This window comes from Lissotriton helveticus, chromosome 5_1 (assembly GCF_964261635.1).
Source record: "Lissotriton helveticus chromosome 5_1, aLisHel1.1, whole genome shotgun sequence".
Taxonomy (NCBI): domain Eukaryota; kingdom Metazoa; phylum Chordata; class Amphibia; order Caudata; family Salamandridae; genus Lissotriton; species Lissotriton helveticus.
In genome coordinates, this window is record NC_136065.1 from 631,965,313 (window position 1) to 631,986,313 (window position 21,001).

Below are 21,001 nucleotides of genomic sequence, written 5' to 3' on the forward strand. Positions count from 1 at the left end.
TGCCCTATCCTTCAAATGCTGCGTCAATCCTTACGCCTGCTTCAAGCAGGCGCAGGGTTTTGACGCAGCATGGGCCCCAAAGTGACAGAGTGAAATCTTGTAGATTTCACTCAGCCACTTTTAGGAGGCGTTCCTGCGTCGGAACCTCCCCCTGAGCAGGAACGCCTCCTTCTGGCACAGGGCTTTACAACGTGACGCCTCTCCCAGATGCGTCATGTTGTAAATACCCCGCACCCTGGCGCATCTTTTGCGCCGCTGCTGCATCACAAAAGTGACACAACGGCGGCGTAAAAGAGGCGCAAGGGTCTTGCAAATCTGGCCCTTGATCTTTTGTAAATCTTACATTAAAACCCAGGTCGAAATGGTAATGATTGTGTTAGCTATTAGGAATACGGCAATATTAAATTGCATTAAGTGTGTGTAGGACAAACACTACTTTGGTTGCAGTATTTGCAGTTTGCAATTTCCTATATGCTGCTTGGTGCGCTAGGAACAAGTTAGTGGCAGAAGGATAAGACATGCAAAGGTGAAAAGGTATAGCCGCTCATTGTGCATGTGAAGGGAGAAGGTGATTAACTTGCATTTGATTTTATAGTTGTATAAAATGCGGTTTTAAACTTTTAATCTCTGTTGTTAATTCTTTATAATGTTTTGTCGATGGATAATTGTATCAGATCTGGCTAAATAAATAATTGTTTAGTTGGAATTATACTCCTGTACTCTGCAAAAATGTGTTGTGAGTGACTTGCAAACTGCGGAGACATGAATTTAACATACGATTAGTAACATTTGAAGTCAAGATGAATCCAAAATATGTAAACTCGTCACCAGATCAGACAATTGGTCAGCGTCCCTCCTGAAGGTAGCACTCAATAAAGTGAATTATTACGAAATGTATTGTGTAAAGAGCATTACAAAATGGCTACATTCCCTGCAGAGGTGACTTTGAGATTTGCTGGTGCAATGTAAAGAATAATAATTAGAATAAATACACTTAATCACAATATGTTGCTGTGAATCCATCCTTAAAAGATGGAAAGTGGAAACCTGCTTCTTCAATATGAGAAAAGAGATCCAGCACTCCAACTCTCACAGCGCACCAGGGCAGGAGCAATTATTCTCGGGTTACTCACATTTTAGGATAGCAGATATTGGCTCAAACCTACCCTGCACCAGTTCCTGCACATGTAGCGTGGTGGGACCTCTGTTCTGAGCCAACTCTCGTTGAGATAGAAGAAAGTATTTTAAGCTGTTTATTGAATCCTTTTTTAGAATATTAAAATACACAGGAAGTGAAATTTAAAAAAAAGAAAATTCACAAGCAAGCATGGCTAATTCTTCTGTGTTTTCAAATTCTTCCCCTTTCGGTCAGCAAGTTTACATTCACTGGCACTCCGGGTAATGGTGGATTAAGCCCAGAGAATATGAATCCCATCGTGTCAATAGCTGCATCACTGCCCCCTGCTTTCCATTCCGCCATTAGGCCTGTCGGCAGAGACGCCTCTTCAGCTCTTTCTGCAACAGATCCCGCTCCTTCCGGATGCCCTGTAGAACACTTTGGTTTTCCTGTGCCCGACGGACGAGATACGGAATCACTTCATTGACGGAGCCATAGGGTATAGACTTGTAGATGGCGTATCCAGCCTCGCCTAGAGGGGAACAGAACAGCACCAAAAGTTATGATTACGAGAGTCAAGCACTCGGTTTCTGAGATACATGTTTCAATCAATCAATCCAATCCATCTATTCATCTATCCATCTATCTAGACCAGAGTTCATCAAAATGTGGGGTTCGCCCCCCGCAGGGAAGCGCGACTTAATCTCAGGGGGGGGGCATGCACTCCACCCTAAAATCTTACCTCTGTTGTCTTCCACTGTCCCAACGTCGCAAGTCTTCACCCATTTCAAATGGGATTTTATTTTTATTAGAGAACTCCGGTAAGAGAGGGTTGGAGGGGGGAGGGAGGGGAAATCAGGGGCACGATGTGTCCTTTTTTTTTTGTCTGTTAAGAGCTAACAGTTCATCCTACCATGAGAGTGTTAATTGGTAGAGCTGAAATGCTTCAGCTGCAGTCGGAAGCAGGAAGTCTTCTCTGCTAAAACCAAGAGCAAACAAACAGACAGTCCTGTGCCTTCACGTTCAATTTCATAGCAGAGGAAAGTCCTTGCCTTCCACTGCAGCTGAAATGACTTCCAGTTCCTTTCTTTCAGTTTTAGCAGAGGAGACATCCTGCCTCCTACTGCAGCTGAAGCATTTCAGCTCTACCAATTTAACCCCGTCCTTGGAGGGTTAGCTCTTAGCAGAAAGGAGACAACGTTTCTTTTCAAATTACACAGGCACGCAACACCCACAGGGCTAAAAGGGCTTCAAGTTGCCAAAAGAAAAATGCCGGCCAGCCATGTGTTGTTTAAACAGCCAGCAAATTGCTTGTCTTGACACTAAATATGGTTATAAATAAAGAAGTATGTATTCATTTGTAATGTCTCTTTTCTTACTTTGTTCCCTTTTATTATCAGTCACAGCTCATTCAGGCAGCCCTAGAACACAACCACAAGTGCTTTCTATTTATATTTGCTGTTCAAAGTAGGCACAGACCAGTGCTGACAATACATCTTTAGGTGACTGCTTAATTTTGTACCTCCTGGGACATCAAAATAATGAGCTGGCAACCCTAATCATAAAACTGGAAGTTTTTTGCAAGATCAGCACATTTATTTCCTCCACCCTGATCTCTGGTTAATGCCATAATAGCAATAGTTTAACTTTTATCTGAAACCCTACACCGCCATCAATAACCTGCTGAGTTACTTTAAGTGTCTGGGAATGCACCTTGTTTACAATGCCCTCACAATGATCCTAATGCACTCAAGCTATTCACCCGCTCACCCTGCACTCAGTGATCACTCTGCACTGAGTGTGCACATGCGCTGTTCACCCTGTACCTACCCCTGCAGTCACACGAGCACACTACTCAACCTGCACTCATGTGACACTCCACTCACCTGTCCCCCTCACTGCTCAATCTTCAATCTCACTCAAATTAGCCCATCACTAAGCATTCATTCGTCCCACTCTGCACTTACATCCGCACTCAAATTCATATGGTCACCTCACTTACCTCACTTACCCTGCAGTCACTTCTCTTACCCTACTCTCACACGGCTGCATGGCTGACCGTGCACTCAAATGAGAACTGCTGCCACCCATACAGCGCAGAGGTTTAATGTGCCTGCTACAAAGAACGTGTACCATGCAGATCAAAAAACTGAGTGTGTGTAAACAATTAGTAGTGTTGTAAAAAAATGAAATGTTTGCCAGAAAGGTGCTATAGAGAGATGAGGTGCATTGTTGGTGAGTGATAGTGAGGAAATTCATGGAGAAGGAGGAACTGGGGAAGTGGGTGCCAAAACAGACTGTTGCACACTGTGTGACCAGTGCTAGAACCAGCCCTGGGTGGGAGTGTTAGCCCCCACCCGAAGTTTGGGTCTAGTTGTGCCCCTGTACACAAGTATAGGCATGTCGTGCCCATCAAGGTTTTCGTCCTAAATTACAAAATGACACATTTACATGCACTGCAATCCAGCCTTTCAGGGGGCCCTTTGATAAAGGCAGCTCTGTTTGTGCCCTAATGGCCTGGCATAATACCTAAACAGCTTCTTGTAAATACCGTTTTCTTTAATTTCTTTTTAATGTGATTGGTGTTAGAGAGTCTATTACTATTTGCAGAGAAATGTGTTTGTTTCATGCAACGACCATAAAAAAGTTTATTTTAGATCAACATGGGTCCTCACATATGAAGAAATTGACGTATATTACAGATATTATTCAGTGTACAATTAGTGGACTGCTGATTTGTTACAACAGTGAAAACACACTTCACTTTCTCTTAATAATAGATGTAAACACTTTTAGAATTTCGACCATAGTTCCTGTGCACTGTTAGTAGCCTTTCTAAAGAGGGTATGGCAGAACTGAAAGTGAATTATTTCAACTCAAAGCTATTCTGAAAAGGGGCCCCCGATATAGTTTTGGCCCAGGGCACCCAAAATCTTTAACAAGTCCCTGCCAATGCAAAGTCTGTCAGACAACATTGCTTTGAAGCAAAATAGGCAACATCATTAATGTATTATCAGTTCTATTTTTTTTAACATAAGCCCAATGTGTCCTAAACCCCCACTGCTTCAGGCAAGCAACTTATCGTACCATTAAGGAATTCTTAATTAGGTGTTCGTTCAGCGCCCTCTCTCTGGACTTTCACCTTTGTCTTCGGATCCATAACTGGTTGTTGGGCAATTATCCCATTATAATGCTGCTTAAAACATTTGTTATTGATTTCTAGAGAAGAATTGTTTCTCATGTACCAACTCTGAGCTAGGGAGTGGTCGAAAAAGCTGATAACACTGTCTCCCCTCACAGTCACTGTTTTGGCTGAAAATGTCTGCAGAACATTCAGCTTTGAGATAAACTGCTATCAAAAATCTCTTGCCTTTCAGCTTGTCCTATTTATGTGAGATTGGGTTCTCAGCACTTGTGGTATTAAAGACTAAGTACTGTTCAAGACTGGATGTGGAGCAAAACCTGAGGATGGCAGTAGCAAAAATCCATCCACAGATTGACCGTCTCTGTGGTGAAAAATAGGCACACTAGTCACATTTATGTTGGTGGCGTTATTATCAATCTATGTCATGTGTAAAACAAAGCATCCTAGTAAAACCAATTTGCGCCCATTTTATCTTGGAAAACTGTGTTTTGAGCTGTGTAATAAGCCTCTGTCATTTCACAACACCCACTTACAAACCTGCAGTTTACTAAACACTCTTATTGTGTAGAACATTATTTGCCGGATATGGCCCGTGATATGCACGTGGCGGTCGATTATGTAGTGTACCAGATTCCAGAAATTTCTGTCAAGTGGTGGGGGGCTCAACCTACAAAAGTTTAAAACATCTGATCTAGACACACATGCACACGCGTGTACACACACACTCTCTGTCACACGCTCTCTTCAGTAGGTGCCTGGTGACTGGATGGTTTGGGAGTGACACTGACGTTTGCTGTCTTGAGGTATTTAGTCACATGGCATAAGTGTTGTTAGTGTGGTACCATAAAAAGCTCCTGGCCTCCTTGTTTTGGTGCTAGAGAGATGTGCTCAGTCTTACATTACAAGAAGTCATACTGTGTGACATTTCCTCTTCTTCCCCAAATACTTTATGGTGGGTGCGTATGTGACTTACCAAGAGTGAGCGACACCTGGTCACACATCCCTAGCAGCTGCCCAAAGCACACTGTGCCCGCTTCCCTGTGAATCCCCAGCTCATCCATCCTGAGAAGAGAAAATGGTTATTTATTAAACATGATATAAAAATAATAAACACTGACACTCTCAAGAAGAGAATAGAGACAGCGGTAGTAGGGGGGGCGGAATGTTCACTTAACTGTAGTTGTAGATTTTCAAGCCCTGCATGGACATCAGTTTGGGTCCCGAGGGTTCACAGTTGCTTCCCCTGGGTTGCTGTTTGCGACTCCTGGGACTAACCTTGTGACCCCTAACTCAGAGTATGCTAGGCAGTATCTAGAAGGAAAGCAAACAGTGCTCTGATAGAACCAGGTGTACATTCTGTAGATCCCACCTCTTGTCCCATCCTTTAGCAGCTAAAACAAGTGGCATTTTTTGGTTTAAGGGTGGGAACTCTCAGCCCTAAATTCCACGCCTTGTCTCCGCAGAGATCTTTAAACTATGTGGTGCGCTCCCTTGGGGGCTCTATGGCTGCATTTCCAGGAGGTGCAAATGCCTCAACAGATACAAGCAAATGAAGATGGCCTGTATGCGGGAATTTGTATATTTGATGCTTTTCCAAGCTCTCTTTATTTACACACTGCCCTTGAAGTGCTTGAATAAAACTATAGGAACTGTGATCCAGAGTATGTTACTGAGAAAAACAAAATATTTTGCAAGTGTCTTGTTTATTCACTTTCAGTTACCTGCTCAAAAATAATGTAGAAATCTTAACTGAAAAATAAATGCAAGTTAACCTAATCGGTTGTAAATGCACGATTTTATGTTGGTTAATGCGATCACTGAAAATGTGGAGATTAGTGACCTTTCTATTTATAGTGTTTCAAGGTCCAAGCCTGGAACAGAAAGCACTGTAAGTATACAAGCTAATACTTTAAAATTGCATTATACAGAGTATAAGATAGGTACTCCAAAATGATTTAGCATTGACAAAGTGCTTTCAAAGTATATATTTTATTAATAGGTATACTGTACCGAGTTCAAACATTTCTGTAACTGTCCACTAAAATTACACTTTCCAAAGCTCAGCCTATAACACCCTCACATTGCCAATCAAAAAGAAATGCAGCTTCAAGAGGCTCCATCAATTAAAGCCTTTACTAGCTGGAAAGCAGCCTTTGCATTAGGTGATAACCATATTTACAGTTCTTTCAGGTAGCAGGCACCCGGGATAAGGTGGTGCACTGCAATTTTGGCTACAACTTTGTTTGTCACAGTTTCATAACATAAATGTGCATTAACCTTTTGTCATGTGGTCCAACAATATTAAAATAAGTGTTGCATTTGACATTATTACTAAAGTGCATTTATTATAGGATTAGTTAAGTTACTCAAACTGAGGGGCATATTATCAAGGGCTTTATCTCCGCTTTTTTGGCTTTAAAAGCCAAGAAAGCGGAGATAAAAATATCTCCCTATTACCAAGCTGTCGCTAACACCAGTTAGCGACAGCTAATAGCAGATAGTGACCATCTTGGGCCCCGCTTTTCATGTCAGTGATATTTATCACTAATGACATGCAAAGTGGGCGTGCCAAGATGTTAGCGACTGGAAACAGTCGCTAACATCGCTATCTCCTATTACCAACTTTTGGAGATATTCGCGCTAAGCGCGAATATCTCCAAAAGCTAACACCTGCCCAGGAGCAGTTCTTAGCCATGTTATCCAATGGGAGGTGGATAACATGGCTAAGAGCATTTGCTCGATAATGCATGAATATCTCTGACTTTTCAGCGATATTCATGCATTGCGGCCGTTTTTTATCGCATTTGCGATAAACCTTGCTAATAGCAAGGTTTATCTGCGATAAAAATCGCCGATGTGCGGCGATAATTTTTGTCTCTAAACAAGTTAGAGACAAAAATTATCTCTATTGGTTGGTAATATGCCCCTAAGTGCTTTAACTGAATCAAATAAGATATTAATAAACTATCCTTACTTAGTAGATATACCCTCACTATAAAAGCAAGTTCGATTTACATAATCTGTGACTTGATGCATTAAATGACTAACTGTTTAGAAGATCGAATATAAGCCATCTTCACTTATGTAGAATGGGAATACCCTAGAAACGACAAATGTTTAAGTAATGTGTCATATATTGACTTAACTTGTAGTTCCTAGACACACTTACATATATACCTGTAAGTTTTACTCTATGCCGCATGTAATATGAATCTAATGTACTGATATTTTACATTTACTTGTGTTTAAATGTTCACTCTTGTTTTAACACGTTAAGTTGACATTTTAGGCCTACAATTCTTCATGCTGGATACAATATTGTCTTTCTTTTTCTGCGAACAGGGCTATTCTTACAGGTATTCATATGCATTGTTAGTTTGAGAATAAATCAATTACTGTACCAGTGATATAGACATAGACCCTGTAAAGAAGACCTTGAAAAAAAATCAGGAAGAACTAGAGCGTAAATTGAAAGGTCTATTAAGCAATGTTTCCACCAAACATGACTGTGAGAAGACAATGTCTTTTCCCTGTCCAGTGGGGGATAATTTGTGAATGTTGCAGTCTGCAACATAAGAATGGAAGTGGACAACAGGACCCCTGATGATGTGAACAGAGTGGTGCTACCTGAACGATTTTAGTGTGAATAACTTGAGTCTACACTGTCTGAGGTTACCACACTTTCCTTTAGATTTTGAGAGGTTTAGACCTCTTCTTCCTTTGATTCTTTCCTAAGTGCGGATTAGGCTAAAACTTACTTCCCTGACTCAAGAAGACTCTTGATTGAACTTCTGCAATGCTACACCTTCCTGCTTTATGGCCTGCCCCATTTTGTTTTCCTTTGTTTTTTAAAAATCCTTTAGGTTCAAAAACTATCCTCTTAAGTTGGAATTTACTTGAGGTGGTTAAGGTTTACCCACAGAGACTCCGGAAAGGGTGGGGGCATTGCAATAATCTTCAAGTCTTCCTATTTCTGCAAACTTGAGGCCTTCCCCTTGTCTGGATGTGAGGCGGCGCTTTTTAAACTCGCAATCAATCCCCAATTCACTTTATCTGGTCTCCTAATCTATCGCCCCCCCCGGCAATGCTCACAACTGGACATCCTCGCTCGCCGATTCTTTAGCCCCCCTACTCCTTAGGGCTGCAAACTTCACAATTCTTGGAGATTTAAATTTACATTTTGAAGACCCCTCATGCGCCATCAGTAAGAGTTTTCTAAATGACTTAGAGGTCTTGAGCCTCAAGCTGTGTAACTCGGGCCCTACTCACTCTGCTGGGCATCAATTGGATCCGATTCTCTCCAACCTCCCCTTTGACTGCTCTCAGAGTGCCCATCCTCTGGAGTGGACCGACCATTTTGCAGTCCATTTCGCCCTATCCGACATTAAACAACCTATTGTAAATAGACAGGGCAAGGGTGAACTAATCCATAGGTGGGGTAAACTTGACATCTCGAAGTTTAACCAGTATCTTTTCAACACCCGTCCTCTGAATGACGAGGCCTCACTCAAAGAACTGAACTTGGCGATAACATCTTGGCTTACGAATGCCGTAAATATCGTTCTTCCCCCTACCCCAACACTATCCAAATCTCATCGTTGTCCGGCCCCATGGTTCTCGGCCGATTTAAAGGCCCTGAGAACTAACTGCAAGGCTCTAGAAAGAAAATGGAGGCGTACCTACTCGGCTTCCCGGAAGATCGTTTATAAAGAAGCCCTGAAGGAATATCACTCCATGTGTAAAGTTGCAAGAGCCGCGCATACGGTAAACACAGTGGCACAAGCTCAGAATTGTCCCCGCACTCTATTTGCGGTAGTTAAAAAATTGACAGGAGCAGACACCACACCGACTCCCCCGGTTCTGGAAGAAGCTCAGTGCAATTCCATTGCGGAATTCTTCATCGCTAAAGTTGAGCGTATTTACAACTCCATGAGTCTCCCCATCACAGCAAACCAACCCCAACCGGGGCATACGGTCGTGGACGCACCCCCGTTTTCGAAGGTAGTGATAACCAATTGGCTTCCGTTTGATGACGACTCGTTCCTTGCTTGCCTGAACAGTGTAAGATCCGGCTCTCCGCATGATCCGGTGCCTGCAAAGATCTTAAAGCTGCTTGATCTTGAATGTCGGCGCCCTCTCATGGGACTCTTAAATGTTTCTTTGAGTGAGTCTCATGTGCCGCAGGACTGGAAACACGCGATGGTGGTCCCACTTTTGAAAAAGGCCGGTGCGGACACATCAAACCTCTCTAATTTCAGACCCATCTCCCTGTTGCCTATTTTATCTAAGATACTGGAGAGGCATGTTAACACGGAGCTCACTTATTTCACTGAAAATCAGGGCTTTCTACACCCTTCTCAGTCCGGTTTTCGTGCTCACCATTCCACCGAGTCTGCACTACTTGGGGTAACGGAGAGGCTTTGGCACGGTATCGATCGCTGGGAAACTTCTGCTCTCATCCTTTTGGATTTGAGCGCGGCGTTCGATACCGTGTCTCACTCCATCTTACTGAACTCTCTCCGGTCCCTTGGAATAGCTGGCCCCGCACTTGCCTGGCTTGCCTCCTTTTTAAGTGAGCGCACTTTCCAGGTTTTCTCTGCGAAAGCTGCATCCGCGATTTTTCCTTCGGCGTATGGTGTCCCTCAGGGGTCTATTCTCAGCCCGTTGCTGTTTAATATTTACATCAAACCTCTTGCTACCATCGCAGAGGATGCCGGGCTGACCATCTTTTCATACGCCGATGACACGCAAATTGTCTTTTCCCTCTCCAGCACTGAAGCCAACAATGTGTCAGGTTTGAAAACAGGTCTGTCACTAGTGGCTGAGTGGATGCAGAGACATCTCCTCAAGCTAAACGGTGACAAAACCGAGATTGTCATCCTGGGGAAACATAAAGATCTTTGGGGTCCGCAACACTGGCCCAGTGCTATGGGTCCCATCCCTCAGCCGGTCCCGGTGGTACGCAACCTGGGATTCCTCATAGACGACAAACTGTCTATGAGGCAACAGGCCACCAAGGTGGCGGCCATCTGTTTCACCACTCTAAGATGGCTCCAGAAAATCCTTTGGCTGTTGCTTCACGCCACCAGGAGAACCGTAGTCCAGGCGTTAGTAACATCTCGCCTGGACTATGGTAACGTCCTCTACCTTGGTGCGGATGTTGCGACGATTAACAAACTACAGGTCGTGCAAAATTCATCAGCCCGACTCCTCTGCAACATCCAGAGGAGATCCTCGGCCTCCCAGGCTCTTTGTGATCTTCATTGGCTCAAGGTTTCGAGCCGTATCAAATTTAAAGCCTTATGCTACCTTTTTAAAATTAAACAGGGCTCCGCCCCATTGTACCTCCAGAGTTTAGTTCAACCCTACAGGCCCAGCCGTACCTTAAGATCTTCGGCTAACTGTGACTATGTCATTCCCAGATTCAAACTGGTGAAGATGGGGGGAAGATCTTTCTCTCATCTAGGTCCCAAATATTGGAATGCTCTCCCTGTTGCCCTGAAGACTGAGACTAACATGCTCTGCTTCCGCAAAAAACTGAAAACCTTACTTTTTTAATTATCCCTTGCAGTTCCTGATGCTAATACCCAGTAGTGTTGTTTTTTTTTCTTTTTCTTCTTTAGTCTATCCCTTGTGCCGGGAAACCCACTGCGGGTAGCTGTTGAGCATTACAAGTTTTAAATAAATAAATAAATGTATAGACAAGAAAATCTGAAACTCTTCTCTGAAAATCAAATACTTTGTTAATCTTTTGTATTTCTGAGACTGAACTCCTTGTTTGATTGATACTGGTTTGCCTAAACTCCTTCAGGAGGGTGGGCTTCCCAGTGGTTATTCTATATCTTTATAGTATGGTGCTAAGTGTTGTGTCTCTTAATTTGATTATTAATTTGTTATATATCTTTTTAACCATAACTACTGATTCCTGGTCCTTATTGTGTAGCGAAATGGGTTACACTGTTAATTGACATTGATTGATGTAATGCTAACTTCCATCACCTCTCAGTCAGGGAAACAGGTCCCTCAAACAACCACTGGTGAGAAAGTGGGCCCAGAAAGCACTGTATCAATTTTGTAGCAGAGGATAGTTCTCCACTGACGTGAGGGAGTTAGGGTGTCCTATTCAGAAATTGCACAAGTCCAGATCAAACCCCAAAAGCCCATGGATCGGTCAGAAGACTGATGGAGTTCCAGTGGTTTGGAAACCAATTGTAGCAGTGGAGGAGTGTGATATTAATTGGGTTTCACATTTCAATTGCTTATGCTTAGATTGCAGTATTTTGCAGTGGGTATGTGATGTTCTGTGGAGATGATTGTGTGAATGTGGTGGTTAATGTAGAGAAGTTGAAGTGGTTACTGGGTCCGTCATGGGCTAAGATCCCAGGATAGAAAGACAAAAAGTCAAGTTGTCAGTGTAGAATATACTGGGTGTAGTTGTCTGCTGTGTTGTGGTGCTGGTCATGAGATGTCATTAAATATAACAAAAAGGGAGAGGAGAGATTAAAAGGGGTGGATTCGGTCTCCCCAAATACAATTACATAAACAGAAAGAATCCACACACAAATGTTTCTAGAATGGTCCCCATGGTGGTGGAGAGCACTCAGAGTTCTTTAAATACTGCTCACACACCAAGAGGACCCTTGGTGTCATGCTTCATCATCGGGGTATTCACACCCCTCTACGGGGTGCAGCGTGCTACTAACTGACGGAATATGTGGGAGCACTTAGCTGATGACTATGTGTGGTGTGTGGAGGGGTTATGTTATTAAGTGAGTGGTGGGTTTGAAAGTGAGGATGGTGAAAAAATTAAAAAGGGCCTGGAACGTGAAGTCTAATAAAGTTTAATGCCCTCCGTGCTGGCCCTGTTAAAAGGGTGGTGTTGAGGTGTATATGTATGATATTGTATAGCACGTCATGAGTGCGTCAACATGTTTCGATGCAGAGCATCTTCTTCAGGACGGGGTTGCACAATCTCCATCTTACTCACATCTGGATGTCAAAAGACATCATTTATTAAACATAATTAGTTTAATTAGGCTTTCCGAGGCAAATGTGTGCCTAATATTTAATTCGTAGATATCTGCAATGTATCCCTGTAATTGAAAAGGGGAAGAACACAAAAAAAGTAAGGAACAAATGGTATTATATTCATGAAATATCCAAATGCTGGTTCAGTGACCTGAAAAAAGTGAGGGCAACACTGTCTAGACAAAATATGTCATGCTATTCCTGTGAGGTGCCCTGGAAAGAAAAAAGACAAACCCAAGACAAACACACACATAACATAAAACACGCGCTCTATTCAAATATATGTTGGGATGGTATAATGCTCCAGGGTTTAGTCATTGCAGTTTAAATACACAGAAGAAAGAAGTTGGTGCATACTTGCTGCAAAACAAATTGTTAGCACCATGAGCCTCCAGAACGGTAGTTGTGTTGTGCTAAATAGCAACCTGAATTAAGGTGGATAAAAACAAAAACCAAAACGAACTGTCATGATCTTGGTGGACTTTGTATGACTTACTTGGTCAAGTTGTTAGAGCAACTCTAAGAACTGGCTCGGCTGTGCTGTACCCACAAAAATGAGGAGAATCCTTGTCCTTGTCTGCCCCTGACCGTGGCTCTGTCATTAGTGAGAGCAGTTCAGAAATCGCTTTTAAAGTACGCCCTCCAATTATCGCAAAGTGCTAAAAAACGGAAAAAAGGCGAGGGCCTTTTAAGGTGATTCCGGTTTTGGTAGGTCCAAACACCTGTGTAGGTGCAGGAAAACACTCCGTGCATCGGTGCGGGGAAAATCAAGGTAGTATTTCGTCGCCGCCCATGCGCCGTGCAAACTACTGCTCTATCCGTCCCCCAAACACCAGTGTGGGCGGAGGAAACACTGCGTGCTTCGGAGAGGAAGTGTCTCAAAGCCGCGCATGCGCCGTGTAAACTACCGCTTATTAGTCCATCAAAAGAGTGTTTGATGGCAACATATCTTCAAAAAAGAGGTCGATTAGGATTGCAGAATCGATCTTTTTTAGAAAAAATGGAGGAATAAGAAGACCATGCTTGTAGTCGGGTGGCACATGGTAGGCAGTCCTGTCTTATTTAGACTGACTCATGAATAGCGGGTGTCAGATCTGTGCATAAAATAGTAGGAGCAATTAGGCACAATGAGACACAAGTATTGGATTAGTAAAACAACTAGGAAGTCTGGTAAAGGCGCGACATGGCAATCCAGTGTAAATAAATATTACTGAACCTAGATTCAAAAGGTTTACGAACAGTACAGGCTGGGATAATAATTCCATCAAAATATATGCTCAGTTAGTGTATGCAAGGGGTATGCATACTCATGGGGTGAGAAGGGCTATGTAGAAAAAACGGATGCTCAAAAAATATATGCCCAGTTGAAGGAAACAGATCACTGGGACAGTTGTCCCAAGGGGATGTCATTGTTGAGCCCGTTGGTATGAGCACCCAAACGAAACACCCAACGTTGCTCTTTATCAAAGAGGCCTCTCTCTGAACTCAGTTGTTCGATAATTGTCCTTTGAAGATCATTCACACAGTGCGTATCATTCAAAAAGTGAGAGGCCATTTTGGTTGTGCTCTTTTTGCACCTGACATTGCTTTTATGTTCATTTATTCTGATTTTGGCAGGTCCGGTCGTCATCCCTATGTATTCGAGCCCATATGGGCACGTGATTATCTAAATCACCTGTTTGCTGTTCCAATTGGTGAACTTTCTTTGTTCCCAAGTACTGCCATTCCTGAAGGTTAGTTGCCTACTCCTTTTGGTTAAGTGGCAGCTGCTGCAGTTGCCACATGGATGGTGGCCTTGTACCCAATGGAGTGTTGGTAGCCCTTCTTACACCATGAGTATGCAGACCCCTTGCATACACTAACTGAGCATATATTTTGATGGAATTATTATCCCAGCCTGTACTGTTCATAAACCTTTTTAATCCAGGTCAGTAATATTTACACTGGATTGCCATGTCGCGCCTTTACCAGACTTCTTAGTTGTTTTACTAATCCAATACTTGTGCCTCATTGTGCCTAAGTGCTCCTAGTATTTTTATGCACAGATCTGACACCCGCTAATTATGAGTCAGTCTAAATAAGACAGGACTGCCTACCATGTGCCACCCAACTACAAGCATGGTCTTCTTATTCCCCCTTTTTAAAAAAAAAAAAAAGACTGATTCTGCAATCTTAATCGACCTCTTTTTTGAAGATATGTTGCCATCAAACTCTCTTTTGATGGACTACTGAGCAGTAGTTTACACGGCGCATGACATACTTCCTCTCCGACGCACGCAGTGTTACCTCCGCCCACACTGGTGTTTGGAGGATGGATAGCAACCCTGGGCAGAGTGGGGCTCCGCGGAGCTACGTGAAGTGGGCGCACAACTACGCCCACCCACGCACTCCGCGTAGCCCCACTCCGCGCCGCCCACCTCCCTCCCGCCCTCACTAAATACATAAATAAATTAATAAAAAGCTTTTAAAAACACTTACCTTGTCTGCCGCGTCCCCGGGGCTCCCTCTCGCCGTCCCGCGATTCGCGCCGCCACCGAATCGGATCCTAATGCGCATGCGCGGGCGGCCGCACATGCGCATTCCTCACGAGAAATGCGCATGCGCGGCCGCCCGCGCATGCGCATTAGGATCCGAAATGGCGGCGCGCATCGCGGGACGGCGAGAGGGAGCCCCGGGGACGCGGCAGACAAGGTAAGTGTTTTTAAAAGCTTTTTATTCATTTATTTATGTATTTAGGGAGGGCGGGAGGGAGGCGGGTGGCGGCCGGCTACGCACCGTCTGCGGAGCGCGCGTAGTGCCGCCTGGCTACGTACGCTACGCAAAATGCGTAGGAGACGGCACTCCGTGCACTCCGTGCACTCCGTGCACTCGGTGCACGGAGCGTAGCTGGCCGCCCACCCTTAATGGATAGAGCAGTAGTTTACACGGCGCGGCGACGAAATACAACCTTGATTTTCCCCGCACCGACGCACGCAGTGTTTTCCTGCACCTACACAGGTGTTTGGACCTACCAATACCGGAATCACCTTAAAAGGCCCTCACCTTTTTCCGGTTTTTCAGCACTTTACGATAATTGGAGGGCGTACTTTAAAAGCGACAGTTAGTTGTTGAAGTTGCTTGCATTTGTTTTGTGCATAAATTGCTGGGAGTTTATATACAGAACAGTGTCCACCGGGGCACTCTTTCAGACAAAGCCGCGCAACCCTCTTACATCGCTTCAGGGAAGCACATTATCCAATGTATTATTTCAAAACCCAGGTGGTGCCTACACACTCTGGTAATCACTTCTGCAGATATACGTATAAACAACCTTTCAAAAACATGTATAAAAAGACTGACACAAGGTTTTTGTAGAAATAATCTCTATTATTTCCAAAACTTCCAATATGCAGAGAATGTTCTAATACATAATACAAGTGCAGACGATGCGGTGCTCAAGTGTGACAAAAATATCTCAAAATATACACATAAACAAAATATACAAGTTCACTGGTTATGTATTTACATGGCAACTACAAGTGTATACCCCATTACAACATGTGAGGCAATCAATGCTCAAGGTAACCAAGTGAAAGCAAATGTCGACGTTCCAACCGCTATGGAATCAGCGGGTCTCCTTAGGACAAAAGACGTCTGACTTATTACCTGCATAATTATTAAGAAAGGGGGAAACAGAAACCATAAATGGGTTGTCAGTCTAGAATCACTAAATGTTGCATTTCTCCATGTAATATTATCCCAACTTACCAGGAGATGTCCAGTGGTAAGGATGTAGTTCAATATAGGGATGCGTCTGGGTCTTTAGCTTGATCTTTCCAGAAGTCATTATATGTAAGTGATGGAGACAATTTCACCAATAAATTGTAGGGCATGCCTCACACAGTCTGTTATAAGTTCTGGAAGAAATGTATAATATATATATATATATATATATATATATATATATATATATATATATATATATATATATATATATATATATATATATATATATATATATATATATATATATATATCTGAACAAAAATTCAACCTCCGAAAGGAAGAATGAAGCAGGAACCCAGGGGGAAGAGTAGAAGTAAAGTCCACATTTGTAAAGCGCACAATCACCCGTAAGGGTCTCTAGGCGCTGCGGGCCGTCGGGAAGATTAAGCGAGCTATTGCCCAGAGTCACATGGTGCTGGGCTAACCTGCCACCGGAGCCGGGGATCGAACCGTGGTCCCCAGATTCCAGCGTCAGTTGCCCTGGCCGCGGCGCCACACCTCTTCCCAAGAAGAAACTTTAATGAGACAAATTCTGCTCCGGTGGCGGCGAATGCATTTCGGACACAATTTCCTTCATCAGCGCCCTGCACCGGTCTCAAGAATCAACATGAATGTCCCGCTGCAGTAAAAGAATGGAAGTGTCGAGTCCGCTCCTCCCCCCCTGATGATAGCATGCACCTGATTGCAGTTTGTTTCACGTCTTGAAACTGCAAGTCCCAAAATGCCGTGTGGCAGCACAGTTGGATGGTGACAATAGCGGGGATGGAAGATGGATTGTTCAGCGCGGCTCTCCGAAGCTAGCAGGTATGTTGGTTCCATCTGCAGGTTTCTCCCACCTCGGTCTCTTCTCGGGTCCCCTTACCTGCCACAGCCACCAGCATCAAGAGTAAAATGGGCAGGGGCTAGAATGCGCAGTGCAAATGCCCAACAGAGGTGCAATACCTCACTGCTTGTTCACATATATATATATATATATATATATATATTACCTACTGGCGGTCGCCAGTAGGTATATATAGTTAGGATTTTTTCTCTATGGGATTTTTGAAAATTCTATGTCTAATAACTTTGGCGTTTGTGGACGGAATTGGCTGAAATTTTCAGGAAAATGGCACATTTTGTTTCTGAGCAGCCCCTGGAAATTTGGGGGGGTTTCGTCAAGGGGGGGCCGAGAAAAAAGGGGGGTCCCAAAACGTGTTTTTCCAATGTTAATTTCCATAGGGCGGTTGGCCTCACTTTTAGCCCGAACGGCTGAATGGATTTGCACGAAACTTGGCAAAATTGTAGGGACTGGTAGCCCGATGTGCCTTTGCTAGGTCTCAATATATGTGCTCCAGTGGATTTTGAGAAATTAACGTTCAAAAAAAGATATATATCTGTAACAGCGCTCCGGGCAGCGCTCCGCTTCCCGTACTTTTCGCGTTACGGAGCTTTGTGAAGCGAAGCTGATTGGTTCTCCGGCGTCTGTAAACATTCCAAACAGTCGGTAGCGGCCGCCATCTTGTCTCTCGGTAGGATCGAGAGACAAGAGGAGGCAAAAGCGAAGGGGCAAATGACCATAAGGGGGCATAGTAGATCCTCCCTGACCCCCTAGGTTTGATGTGGAGGTTTTAAAAGGGCCCCGCGGGGCAAAAAAAAAAAAAATAATAATAATCGAACGGCTGAATGGATTTGCACGAAACTTGGCAAAATTGTAGGGACTGGTAGCCCGATGTGCCTTTGCTAGGTCTCAATATATGTGCTCCAGTGGATTTTGAGAAATTAACGTTCAAAAAAAGATATATATCTGTAACAGCGCTCCGGGCAGCGCTCCGCTTCGCGTACTTTTCGCGTTACGGAGCTTTGCGAATCGAAGCTGATTGGCTCTCCGGTGTCTGTAAACATTCCAAACAGTCCGTAGCGGCCGCCATCTTGTCTCTCGGTAGGATCGAGAGACAAGAGGAGGCCAAAGCGAAGGGGCAAATGACCATAAGGGGGCATAGTATATCCTCCCTGACCCCCTAGGTTTGATGTGGAGGTTTTAAAAGGGCCCCGCGGGCCAAAAAAAAAAAACAAAAAAAAAAAAAGTTTTTTTTGGTGTGGTGCGCCCAGTTCGCGTAACGGGAAGCGGACTGGGGAGCGTACTACAAGGAAACAAGAATGATTGACTTTTAACTTATTGTTTGTTTATAGACTTTTTTTTTTCTTTTTTTTCTGCTGAGTGACGTCTCGGCCTATCTCCACGGGATGCAGTCCCTACCATCTCGGCGTTTAAGCCCAGGGGGACCGGTAGTGTGGGAGAGATAACGTCTGTTAACGTTCGATTCGAAGGAAATCAGGAACTGTTGCTAAACATTGTCTGCGCCATCTTGCCTTTTTTCAAATGCCACACTTTTGTCGTGCACGGCAGCCATTTTAGATGCCTTGACCAGACCCACTCTCTGCACGCTGTCGATCCTTAGCATGGCTCCCCACCCTCGCAAGCATCTCCCCCAGGCACTGGTCACCCCCGCTCTCTGTCTTATGCATGGGCAATAAACCTCCCCCCATCTGCGCTGCTCTTCCCTGAGAATCACACCCTGTGCCCGCCCGACACCTCCCTTTCGCCCTATTCACTACCGCACCCTCTGACACTCCTCTTCCTCTGTGTCCGATTGTCCAGGCCGGTCCCAGGCTATCAGCTAGCCCTGCAGATGTAGTTTATGGCTGCAGCTGTAAAGTATCACCCCTCTTCAAAGGAGTTATAGTAGATCAAGGCCCACACCCGATGAGATCCGTCACACCACACGCGTTCCTACTATCTGAAAACCATCCTGTATTGTGATTGGGGAGGGGACCGAGCCTGAAGCGGAAGATTCCAGGGATGACTCTTTGTACATCAAAGTTTTTACAATTATGTGTCACATTAAAAATATATAGCACTCCAACAAAGTAGTAGGATTATAAAACTTTAATAACTTATAAATATATACAACAAAACAAAAACAGTAAAAACATTTAAACATTTTTAGGGAAAAAGAAGGAACAATGGTCAGTAGCGGTCGGTTGTGCGAATAGTCCCAAGGCAGCACAACGTCCAGATTTCTGGACGGCACCCAGGTGATGTTGCCTGGGTGCCGCACTGATTTGGGTATCCGGCGTGGGGCGTCCCGGGGGGTGGGTCGTCAGTAGCGGTCTGTTGTGCGAATAGTTCCAAGGCAGCAGAACGCGCTGAAATGTGGATGGCACCAAGGTGATGTCCAGTAAGGTGCCGCCCTCCGAATGACGGCGTGGGGCGCCCCGGGGGGGGGGTGAGGCGGCGTGAACGGGCCTCCCCAGGTGGAGTCTCGTCTGCTGTAGTGGGGCGCCCCTTTACCGTTTCAGTTGCCATTCCGTCCGCTTTTGGTCCACTGTGTCAAAATCCACCATTCAGCTGAGTTGCGCCCACTGTTGCGGTGCAGCGATAGGCGGCTGCCACAGGACTCTCAAAATGGCGGCAGGCTCTTTCCTTTTTGGGCCTGGTCCACTGAAATGGCCCTGGGACACCTTGGAAATCGGACGCTTGTCTGCTAGGTCTTGGACCCCATTCTCGAAAGCGTCCCCTCAGCCTTGAGGATTCTACAAAAGTCTTGGGGGCCCCCGACTCCTGCAGGCTTCCGGTGGGGAGCGGCTGCCATGATTGCTCACGGAATGACCACGACGGAGCCACGAGATGGTGGTGCTTTCATGCTGACGCCAGCTTCAGTCTGAAACATCCAGAAACAAGGTGGGGCTTTCATCGTTTGGGAAAAAAAAAAGTTTTCATCCAATAAAAAGTGTTATTTTTAGGTCATATGATCAAGCCTTCCATCATTAGGAAACCAAAAGTAAAATGAACCAATGAAAAGTTTTATAAACAAGTCACATGACCTGTTATGCGGCATAGGGTATAAAAAGCGTAGAAAATCCGTTGGCACGTGAGGCGGCGTCAGTAGCGGACCGATGTGCGAATAGGCCGAAGGCAGCACAACGCGCCACGATCCGGATGGCACCGAGGTGGTGTCTAGCAAGTTGCCGCACTGGTGTGGCCATCCTACAATGCTGATAGTCGGCGAGGGGCGCCCCGTTGGCCTGTGAGTTCGCGTCAGTAGCGGACCGATGTGCGAATAGGCCGAAGGCAGCACAACGCGCCAAGATCCGGATGGCACCGAGGTGGTGTCTAGCAAGTTCCCGCACTGGTGTGGCCATCCTACAATGCTGAAAGTCGGCGTGGGGCGCCCCGTTGGCCTGTGAGGTGGCGTCAGTAGCGGACCGATGTGCGAATAGGGCCAAAGGCAGCGCAACAATATTTTCTGAATAGAAGACACCACAAGGCGCTGAGATGCCAAGATCCGGATGGCACCGAGGTGGTGTCTAGCAAGTTGCCGCACTGGTGTGGCTATCCTACAATGCTGAAAGTCGGCGTGGGGCGCCCCGTTGGCCTGTGAGGTGGCGTCAGTAGCGGACCGATGTGCGAATAGGGCCAAAGGCAGCGCAACAATATTTTCTGAATAGAAGACACCACAAGGCGCTGAGATTCGGTTGGCACCAAGGTGGTGTCTAGCAAGTTCCGCACTGGTGTGGCCATCCTACAATCCTGCTCCGAATAACGGCGTGGGGTGCCCGAGGGGGGGGGGGGGAGGCGGCGTGAACGGGCCTTCCCAGGTGGAGGCTCGTCTGCTGTAGTGGGGCGCCCCTTTACCGTTTCAGTTGCCATTCAGCTGAGTTTCGGCTGCTCTTGATGCTACAGCGACAGGCGGCTGCAACAGGACTCTCAAAATGGCGGCCTGTTCTTTGGATTTGGGCCTGGTCCACTAAAATGGCCCTGGGACACCTTAGAACTCGGACGCTCAAATTTTTTTTCCTTTCCTCTACATGCAAAAAAAGGTAAATGCCCGGTACGTTACACGCTTCATCTGCCACGATGTACTCTCCAGAGGAACCGAAAAAAAATATAGTTATGGTAACTA

General features: G+C 45.0%; 1 protein-coding gene across 1 annotated transcript in view; it reads right to left on the bottom strand.

Annotated features, from left to right (window-relative positions):
- Positions 1-1,238: 1,238 nt before the first annotated feature.
- Positions 1,239-21,001, bottom strand: part of PRODH2 (proline dehydrogenase 2) — a 447,859-nt gene continuing 428,096 nt past the window's right edge. Inside the window, exons 9-10 of the mRNA XM_078643011.1 lie at positions 5,236-5,324; positions 1,239-1,649 (exon numbers count right to left, since the gene is read on the bottom strand). Coding sequence (XP_078499137.1) covers positions 1,480-1,649; positions 5,236-5,324 — 259 coding nt within the window. The 3' untranslated portion in view covers positions 1,239-1,479. The remainder of the gene's footprint in view (positions 1,650-5,235; positions 5,325-21,001) is intronic.